An 11,553-nucleotide genomic window follows, 5' to 3' on the forward strand; every position below is an offset into this window, starting at 1 on the left:
ACTAATAATTCTAGATAAGACTGAAGCACTTAGATAGATACCATTTCACATTCAATATGACGATAATTCCATTCAATATGGAATAATTCTATTCAAAATGAGAACATAAAAAATGAAAATAGAAAATACAGTATTTTTGCTTTGATTAAGTATATTACATAGTATGTAATATGCTCGAAACGTCAAAGACTTTTCCATTCTTGCTGAGCGTTAAACTAATACATTTGCTTGTTGTTCCCTCACCAATCTTCGTCTTTTGTTTTCTGTAGATATAAACTATATGCATATATATATATATATATATATATATATATATTTGTATATGTGTGTGTGAGATATTATTCATATATGTTATGTATATAGAAGCACACATAAAATAAACAATTAAAAACAGATTTATGTGTATAAAGTCACTGAAACATATAAAAACAAACGGACACACACTGAGACATATCAATAAATAATTTTTACCTCTCCATTCCAAAAACAGTACATGATGGCAGCGAAGGTTCCCTGAAATACATATAGAAAGACACATGCATTAGTGATGAGAAATATTGATCAGGGCTTCTCTCTCACTCCCTCTCCTCCTCTCTCTCCACTTATGTATACATACATACACACATGCATATATGCATGCATACATACACACGTACATATATGTATACACACACACACACACACACACACATATATAAATATATATATATACACACACACACTGAGAAACACACCACACACACACATACGCACGTTCTGACAGCCACATGCTCAAACAACCGTTGTGCGGCGAGTTCACGCAGGACTCATGCAAAACAAGGAAGGCCTAAACTGAGATACAAGGACATCCTGAAAAGCAACGTGAAATGAAACGGCTGTAGTCCTTACAAATTCGAAGCCTCTGTCGCAGATAGATCACCGTAGAGATCTTTCGCCCCACGAGCAGCAGCTGCCTTAGAAGAGGACCGGTGACAGCGCCTCGGTGCTGAAAGAGAAAGGCGTCACCGGACAGCACCCGCCTCAATTCAACGACAGACTATCGCTGTGACATCTAAGGGTACCCGTGTGCTTCCAGCTTTGGACAGCGGAGTCACGTGTGCTCCCATCGCTGAGAATACGGACTTTGTCATCGTCGGACTTCAATGGACTACCAGGAATAATATACAAGTTAGTACGACGGGCTTCTTTCAGTTTCCGTCTACCAAATCCACTCACAAGCCTTTGGTCAGCCAAAGGCTATATTAGTAGACACCTACCCAAGGTGCTGCGCAGTTGGACTGAACCCGGAGCCATGTGGTTGGTAAGCAAGTTTCTTATTTCTTTACTGCCCACAAGGGGCTACACACAGGGGACAAACAAGGACAGACAAACGGATTAAGTCGATTATATCGACCCAGTGCGTAACTGGTACTTATTTAATCGACCCCGAAAGGATGAAAGGCAAAGTCGACCTCGGCGGAATTTGAACTCAGAACGTAGCGGCCGACGAAATACCGCTAAGCATTTCGCCCGGAGAGCTAACGATTCTGCCCGCTCGCCGCCTTTCAAGCTTCTTACCACACAGCCACTCCTATATATCTATATCTATATGTTTATATATATATATATATATATATACATATGTATATGTATATATATATATATATGTATATATGTATGTATATACATGTGTGCGTGTGTGTAATGTAAAAAATGACACGAATAGGAAATTTTGATTTCTTTGGTATTTTTTTTTTCTGCTAATGTAATTTGCTTCGAGTGTATATTATAGCTTATGCAACAGCTGCAACAGCTGGGTGTGTATATGTAAATATTCATTACACAAACACACACACACACACACACGCACCCCCGACATATATATATATATATATATATATATATATATATATATATATATATATACATATATATATATATATGTACTTAGTATAGTTTTGTAGTTTAAAATAATGTGCTTATCACTAATGGAATTAGGTATTTGTCTTGAATACGCAGCACATTATAGCATTATGAGAATGCATATATACATATATATATATATATATATATATATATATATGTGTGTATGTGTGTGTGTGTGTGTGTCTGTGTGTGTGTGTGTGTGTGTGTGTGTGTGTGTGTATACACCCCAGCGTACATGCACACATTGTCCATCCAATTGGCATCATTATACAACATGTCAACTTAATTGAAATCTATACACTTCTCTGTGTTGCTGCCAGCTATATACTGTAACTATCTAATTGGCATTTTTATACACTGTGCTGACAGCCACACACTATGTACACTCTGTGCAAGCAACAAAACATACATATATATATATATATATATATATATATATATATATACATACATGCATACATACATAAGTACGTATATATATGTGTATGTATATCAATATATATATCAATGTATATCAATATTTGTATATATGTACCTGTGTGTATATGTATATGTATATATTTGCATCTATCTATCTATCTTTATATATATATATATATATATATATATATATATATATATATATATATATATATATATATATATATATATATGAAGATAGATAGACAGATACAAATATATGTATATACAGGTACATATATACAAATATTGATCTACATACATACACACACAGACACAGATGTATGTATGTATGTATGTACCTCTATATTAGGTGTATGTGTAGAGTCCGCATATATATGTGCCTTCTCTTTCAATTAAGCAGATTATTATTATTATTATTATTATTATTATTAGATATTCTCAAAACACCGCAGCGCTTTATCAATACTTCTTACATCGTCTCCGGTATATTAATATACTTATTTATATATTTGTGAAGGCATGGAACTTAGTGGTTGGGGTATTCGGCCCGCGATCATACAGCCGTGAGTTCGACTCCCGCCGGCGCGTTGTGTCCTTCAGCAAGATACTTTATTTCACACACACACACACACACACACACACACACACACTTGCGCACAGACATATGTATGTGCATATATATATATATATATATATATGCATATATATATATGTGCATATATATATATATATATATATATATATATATATATATATATGATAGATGAGAGAAAATAAATTGATGTGTGTGTGTGCGTGTACATACACACACACACACACACATATACATATGTGTGTGTGTGTGTGTGTGTGTATGCATATATATGTATAATTACGCACTCACATACACTTATTGAGGTGTTAGTTATATTGAATGTGTGTATGTGTGCTGTTAGTGCACAGTAGATGATAAACGTAAGATGGTACTCACCTGTATGCTTAGAAGTAGCAATGTGACGATGTGGTAGGACTCATGGAAGGCAGAATCTTCCTTAGGTTCGAATCCCATGACAAGATGTTGTAAACCAAGTAAGGGAATGAGAATCATGGTTGCACGAAATGTCATCCTGGAACATGAAATAAGATGAGTATCAATATCTATCTATCTATCTATCTATCTATCTATCTATCTATCTATCTATCTATCTATCTATCTATCTATCTATATATACATACATACATACACACATATATACATACATACATGTCTAGATATGAAGCTATATGCATGAGAATACATACATAAAACATGCAAATCTGCACATACATAGATACATACATACAAACAAACAAAAATACCCTGTTGTTGATGCTGAAACTCCAATGAAGGAGCCTTGGATCTAGGTTAGAAACCGGTTCTTTATTGGCAAGAAATCTTGAAATAAACTGAATAATGACATACATACATACATACATACATTATGTGGTAATGCTTCAGAAAATAGAAAATCACTCGATCAGCTAAGAGAGTAAAGATAATCTTATAATAAATAAAAAAAAACCTACAAATCTTGTAAATACAGCTACCTAGGGTTTCATGATCGAAATAATCATTTATTCTGCCATCTGATTAGAATATCGCAGGGAAGAATCGCAAGACGGATTCTTCAAGCCAACCAACCTGCAAGAAATCTAGAGGTAGGATCTCTGGAGTAACGTCACTCCTTATGATGCGTAGCTCGAAGATCAAGGACGCTCACCACAAGGCCGAACCGCTTCTTTGCATCGAGAGGTCGCAACTCCAGTACTATGGACTTGTGATTAGAATGTTGTAAGAAAGAATAACAAGATGGATTCTTCAAGCTGAGCCAACCTGCAAGGGTTGACGCAGAACAAAGATGGAGGGATAATATCCATAATATCCATAATCTAAGTTGGTCATTCTTGGGAAATGACGGCTGCTTCCCATGGGACCCTATGGAGAAGGTGCCTGAAAACTCTACCCTCTGCGATCCTCTATGGAATAGCGAGCGGAGAAGCTGACTGGAAATGCGTCGGAAATAATTTGATTTCAGAGCGATAAGATTGTTATCTAACCCTGTTATTTACGTCTCGTAAAAATATATAGTTATCAAATATAGTTATAATTAAACATTAATCATATTCGTTTCTTGTTTCAACAAAACTAAACATTTTTTGTGTGTTTTCTCACGAACGTAAGCCATATTGCTCAGAGCTGCTAAAACTACGCAGTGTTTTGTAAGAACTATAAACACTAATTTATTTAATTGAAAGAGAAAGCAAATATATATATGTCGACTGTACAAATATTAAGCTTCACATTAAGCCTAATGTTGTCTGTGTGTCTCTACTCCATTCATTAGTAATATTTATATATAGAAATCTCAACTAAGAGCCATGAATTATAAATTTCTTTGTCAGGAAAACTGTTACCGTTCGTAGATAGAAGACGCCTGCATGGTAAAGTTATTTGTTCATTTATCTGATTGGCAGACAGAGAGTTACTTCTGGCAATGCATCTGAAGAATTTAGTTTTTGGGAGAGGTTAAGGTCGGTGGAGTGTCAGAATCGTCAGAGCGCTGGAAGAAATATTTTGCGCTATTTGCTCCGGTTCTTAATGTTTTGAGTTCAAATCCTACCGAGGTCAGCTTTGTATTTCATCCTTTCGATTCGGACGAAACAAAGTGCTTGTTCAAATGCTGTGTTCAATGTAATACGCTAACCCCTGTCCCTGAAATGCTGGCCTTGAATCACAATTTGAAGCAGTTTTAGGCCTGGTATATTCTACTTGCAAGGCGTTGAGCAGGCAGAATCGTTATCGCGTCGAACAAAATGTTATTATTGTTGTTGCTGTCTGTTCCTTCTCGAGCTATGCCTGGCTCATAAGGGCTGGTTTCCCAGTTTCATTGGCATTTAGGTTCCCCACCTGGATTGGATGCTGGTTCGTCGCAGGTGAGCTGCTAGATGCAGGAGGAAAGAGAGAGAGAGAAATTTGGGGCGAAAGAGTCAGCAGAAGTTCGCCATTACCTTCTACCAGAGCCGCATGGAGCTTAGGTATTTCGCTCATAAACACACACATCACCCAGTCTGAGATTCGTACCCGCGATCCCTTGACCGCGAGTCCGCTGCTCTAACCACTAGGCCATGTGCACATGTGGGAGTGCATGCATATGTGTGTGTGTGTGTGTGTGCATCAACAGTTCTACTTCCTCATATTGTTGAGCGAGTAGAATATTGCGGATAAATGTTCTTCTATAAGAATATCACGTGGTCGTATTGAAACGGAAATGTTTTGTGCGTTTTTTTAAAACATAAAGCTTCTGTAAGGAAGGTTGACGGAGTCGATTTAAACTCGTTATCAACCATCAAAAGGTTCGAATCACTTAAAAGGTCCTTGTCTCTTTAATTTCCTCCTTAGTTTATTAATTATTATTATTATAATATTATTATTATTATTATTATTATTATTATTATTATTATTATTATTATTATTATTATTATTATTATTATTATTATTATTATTATTATTATTATTTATTTATTTTTTTTTCTTTTCGGTTTCGTTGCTGTTTTAGAAATTATTTTTGAAGAATTTTATTTAAAAATATCCCCATTAACACCGAAACAAGTACGAAAATATGAAAGGTGAAATATTCAATAAAAAGCGTATAAAGAAATATGGCGAATATATTTAACAACTTGGAAGCAATGATCTCTCTCTCTCTCTCTCTCTCTCTCTCTCTCTCTCTCTCTCCACACACACACACGTTCTTCCCACACTACACTACACATAAACACACATATATAAATACCATAACCTGCGCCTATTTATCCACACCATTGCATTTTAGTTGTTGTTATATACAGTTTAAGTATGTTGTTTTTCTTTGAAATTATATTATCAAGTGTTATCAATTACGTTGGAAAAATATTAAGAAAAACGTTTTCAAAAACATTTCTTATTTTCACGCGGTGACTTTTCTTTTCCCTATGATATTAAAAATCTACTTATACTCTTCAGGTTTGCCTTTTCAAATCTCTCATCAGACAAGGCCGTGTGGCAAGGAGCTTGCTACCCAACCTCACAGATCCGGGTTCAGTCCTATTGCGTAGCACTTTAGGCAAATGTTTTCTACTATCGTCCTCAGCTGACCAAAGTTTGTGAATGGGTTTCGTAGACGTAAATTGAAAGAAGCTCGTCGATTATATATATATTATTTTGAGAAACCGTGTGGAGACTCCTTCGTTGGCTGGAATAATTGGGTTGTGAATCGAAGGAGAATTTGATGTTGATCCGATCGATCGTGAAATTAACGTGCAAGTAAGTGCCTGAGTGCTCCACAGACACGTGTACCCTTAACGTAGTTCTCGTGGGGAGATTCAGCGTGACACGGAATGTGACAAGGCTGGCCCTTTTGAATTACAGGTACAACTCATTTCTTTGCTAGCTGAGTAAACTGGAGCAACGTGAAATAAAGTGTCTTGCATAAGGATACAACACGTCGCCGGAAATCGAACTCACGCCTTTTCGATCGTGAGCCAAATATGTCTAACCACTAAGCCACGAGCATTCACACTCATCAACAACGACAATGAATTATGTAAGCGAGTACAAAATATTTTCAGCTGTAAATACAGTTTTAGCAACAAGCTACCGAGCAACAATAGCTGGTGTGTGCCTCTGTCCTCTGAAGGCTTTCAAAAGCAGTATCAAATTAATAAGAGTCTTGTTGTAAATGATAAACACTGAGCTAGTCAAATTTTATCTACCAACACCACCACCACCACCACCACCAGCAAACCAGATAAGTCAAAATACACCCATTATATTAAGCATAGATATCTACAGAAACGAAGAACCAATGACGATACCTCAACGTGTTATCTTGAGTCTGCTAGAAATAGCAGCCAAGTTTCCTCCCTCGTATAACATTCAGTTGACGTGTGAATGCATGGAAGTATTAGGTGCGTTCAAAAATATCCAACTTTATTATTATTTTTTTTTTTCGCTAAAACTAATGGTGTGTGGGCAAAATCATTTGGGTGAGAGGTAATGTTATCTTTCTTGCGCATGCGTGAAAACTTTCGCGCCGGTAGGCCGCGTCAGTTTCCGGTTCTTACGCCTAAAGTACCGGAGCGAAAAATTTCACGCACGTGCGAGAAGGTTGGCATCACCTCTCACCCAAAGGAATTTTGTCCACGTGACTTTAATTTTGGCGGGAAAAAATATAGTCGGATACTTTTGAATGCACCTCATATATATATATATATATATATATATATATATATATACATAGCCACTATACATATATATATACGTAGCCACTGATGAGAACTTCGCCTAGCAAATTATTTTATTTGCTAATTAGAGTTCGAAGACACGTGTACCTTTTGTAATTACAGGTACCACTCATCTTTGCCAGCTGAGCGAACTGGAGCAACGTGAAAAAAAAAAAGAAAGAAAAAAAAACAACTCTTGCTCAAGGATACAACGTGTCTCCGGGAATCGAACTCACGATCGTCAGCCGAATACGTCAACCACTAAGCCACGCGCTTTCATATTCTCGAATTATATCCGGGATTATTGAAGCCCCAAGAATTTGATTTGAGATTGCTTTAGTCCAATAGTAATACGCTTGTCGTGCTTATAAAACGCATGGGTTCGGTTCCCACGCGAAGCCTTCGATTTAAAAAAATTTTTTATTTTTATTCCAATCCAAATGATTTTGAAACCCATTATTCACACGATATTATTTTTTACTCTATTTTTAAACTCCACATTCGCAAGCTATCATTATAATTTTTATATTTATCTATATGTAGTTCCGTCAACAATATCTACCTACCTACCTACCTACCTACACGCCTACCCATCTATCTATCTATCTATCTATTTGTCTATCTGTCTATCTATCTATCTATTATTAATTTGAGGTTATTTATTCATAAATGCATATCAAAAATAAATCTATTCTCTGTTTAATAAATTGAATTATGCTGGACTTTAAACAACTGTTCCCCCACCAATTAATCTATCTCATATTGAATTTTATATATTTTTTCTTCGTTTTATTTATCGAAATGAGTTTATTGGCAAATTTCTCGTCTTCTCAATTCTTCGAATTCAAGTAATAAGCTTTTTGTGTACTTTTCTGACAAATATTTAACCTATATCGTTGTTATTGTCTTTTGTTTGGTTTTATTACTCTTTCTGTTGTTTTTATTGTTGTTGTCGCTGTTGTAGTTGTTGTTGTAATTGATGTTTGTGTTTAACCTCAGGTGCGATTATTTCATCGTTTTTAGACATCTTTTGTATCAGACTACGTTATGCAGTCTCTTTCTCTCCCTCCTCTGTCTGTCGATCTGTCGGGCTGTCGATCTGTGTATTCATCAATATGGACGCCTGATTGTTTATCCATGTCTGTTTCTATCTCTCTTTTTCTTTGTGTTTGTTTGTCTGTGTATTTATTTACCTGTCCGTCAGACTGTCTGTTTGCCTGACTGTGTCTCTCTCTCTCTGTATATACATCTGCCTATCTGTCGGTCAGACTATTTATTTATATGTCAGTCTGTCTGTCTTTATTTCTCTCTCTCTCTCCCTCTGTATATATATATGTGTGTGTGTGTCTGTCTATCTATCTATCTATCTATCTATCTATCTATCTATCTATCTATCTATCTATCTATCTATCTATCTCGTTCAAATTTTCAGAAAATTTACAGAAAACAAAAGACGAAGACAGGTGTAAGAACAATAAGCAGGTATAACTGAAAAAATACTTGTCAGCGACACAATATAAGAAATCTCATAAAACATAATGTAGGCGTCTTAAAATTTCGCAGTGGTGACAGGGCAGATAGTGGGTTCGATCCTGTGAGGAAGAAATTTTAATGAAGTCTACAAACATCAAACAGAACCCGATCTCGAAAGCTGCTGGAAGGATGATAAATTTGCACCTGGTCTTACATTGGTTGTTTCTTTGTATTACGAGGAAAAGAAACAATTTGCTTGGAATCAGATCTGTTTTTTTTTTTTCTAGCACCTTAACTATATATATAAGATAAAGACCCTTTTCAGTTATGTTGACAATGGGATTGCACCAAGAAAGTTCCTCTCCGCTGCACAAGTCCTGGGCAAGGTTGTTTATAGAAGACCAACAGCCACCCATGCATACCGGCCTCCCCTCTCCACACCACCAGTGTTATCCAAGGGAAAGGCAAAGGGGCCGATACAGCTTGGCACCAGGGACATCGTAACCCATTTCTACAGCAAAATGACCTGGAGGAATGTGAAATAAAGTGTCTTGCTCAAAAACACAACACACAGCCCGGTCCGGGAATCGAACTCGCTACCTCACGATTGTGAGTCCGACGCTCCAACTACTGAGACATGCAGCTTCAAGGTATTATGTAAAGTTGTGAAAATTAGCCGACCTCTAGTTCAGTTGCTGGTGGAGGTTTTATTTTTATAGTTGCTGCCGGCTTCTGTCACATTATTGTTGTTACCATTCGCCAAATTGTTGTTGTACAGCCGTGCTGCCTTTGTTCCAATTAAATGTGAAATTAATAAAGAATTTAGAAAAATAACTTTGCCATTATTAAATTGACTGTATGGAACATAAATTAGCAGGACACTTTAATGGAAGGTCTTAATACAAATAATTTTATCCCTTTCATTATCAAACTTCTGACGAAAAATACAAAATGTCTTTCAATTAATTTTGAAATACAAAATTTAGTAAAACAATTTCATCATTGTTAAAATGATGTTTCGAATTTAACATGAGATTTTGATGGAAGACTTAAGCTTAAATCATTTCAGCCCTTTTATTTCCATATTTTTGTTGGGATTCATCGTTTTTGTTTCAATTAGTTTTCAAAATAAGGAAAAATATTTGAAAAATAATTTGGTCGTTATTAAGTTGGGAATCGAAACTGCGAGCCTACGACCGCGAGTCCACTGCTCTAACCACTAGGCCATTGCGCCTCCACGTGTAAATAACACAGAATTCAGTAAAATAACCGGTTACATCGGCCTCGGTGTTCAAATGGTACTTATTCCGTCGACCCCGAAAGGATGAAAGGCGAAGTCGACCTCGGCGGAGTTCGAACTCAGAACGTAAAGACGGAAAAAAATGCCATCAAGCATTTTGTCCGGCATGCTAATAACGACTACGCCTTAACAACAACAGCAACAACAACGTCAATGAAAATTAATAATAATAATAATAATAATAATAATGATAACATCCCCACCACTACCACCACAACAACGATAAGAACAGCAACAACAATAATAATAACTACAACAACAAAATCAACACAATAACGATAGCAACAACAACAACAACAACAACAACAACAACAACAATAATAATAATAATAATAATAATAAGACAAAAATCGATGCTTATGTATGAAGGCGAAATGCACAATTTTGAGCGCGATTTATCTTACAGAAATGTTAAGCTTGTCGTTTTCTATTTACCTACTCAATAAAACAATATATATATATATATATATATATGTATGTATGTATGTATGTATACACACACTAAGTTATGTGTGTATAGACATGCGTGTGTATATGTGGCGTATATATTGGAGAATTGTCACAGTCTTAGAGATTTAATGACGCACTTGAAATGGAAACGTTTATTAATTCAAACCTTGAGTGAAATTGTTTAGAGACGTTTGTTCCTCATACAATATAAGATTTTTGAATAAACTTATATATATATATATATATATATATATATATATATATATATATATGTGTGTGTGTGTGTGTGTGTGTATATACATATATATATATATATATACATATATATGTATATATATATATATATATATATATATATATATATATATATATATATATACATACACGTACATATATGTATGTATGTATGTATGTATGTATGTACCTATCTCTCTATCTCTCTATCTATCTATCTATCTATCTATCTATCTATCTATCTATCTATCTATCTATCTATCTCTCTATCTATCTATCTGCATACATCTCTATATTCATGTGTAATATAAAAGCTCGCAGCTATTATTGCTAAAATTTCATGAATTATTGTTAAATTCTACACATATTTTGGTATATATTTATTTATTTGTTTGTTCATACTGCCATTGTTGTTGTTGTTGTTGTTGTTGTCGTCGTCTCCAATCTCGTTGTTTTCGTATTTTTTGTTGTTGTTTTTTTTTCTCCTA

General features: G+C 35.2%; 1 protein-coding gene across 1 annotated transcript in view; it reads right to left on the reverse strand.

Moving 5' to 3' along the window:
• The window catches only part of LOC106871148 (calcitonin receptor), a 100,784-nt gene that overhangs the window by 4,889 nt on the left and 84,342 nt on the right, over positions 1-11,553 (reverse strand). The window contains exons 11-12 of the mRNA XM_089343476.1: positions 3,299-3,434; positions 472-513 (exon numbers count right to left, since the gene is read on the reverse strand). Of these exons, the coding sequence (XP_089199602.1) occupies positions 472-513; positions 3,299-3,434 (178 nt within the window). The remainder of the gene's footprint in view (positions 1-471; positions 514-3,298; positions 3,435-11,553) is intronic.

This window comes from Octopus bimaculoides, chromosome 27, assembly GCF_046866305.1.
Source record: "Octopus bimaculoides isolate indiv1 chromosome 27, ASM4686630v1, whole genome shotgun sequence".
NCBI classification, from domain to species: Eukaryota; Metazoa; Mollusca; class Cephalopoda; order Octopoda; family Octopodidae; genus Octopus; species Octopus bimaculoides.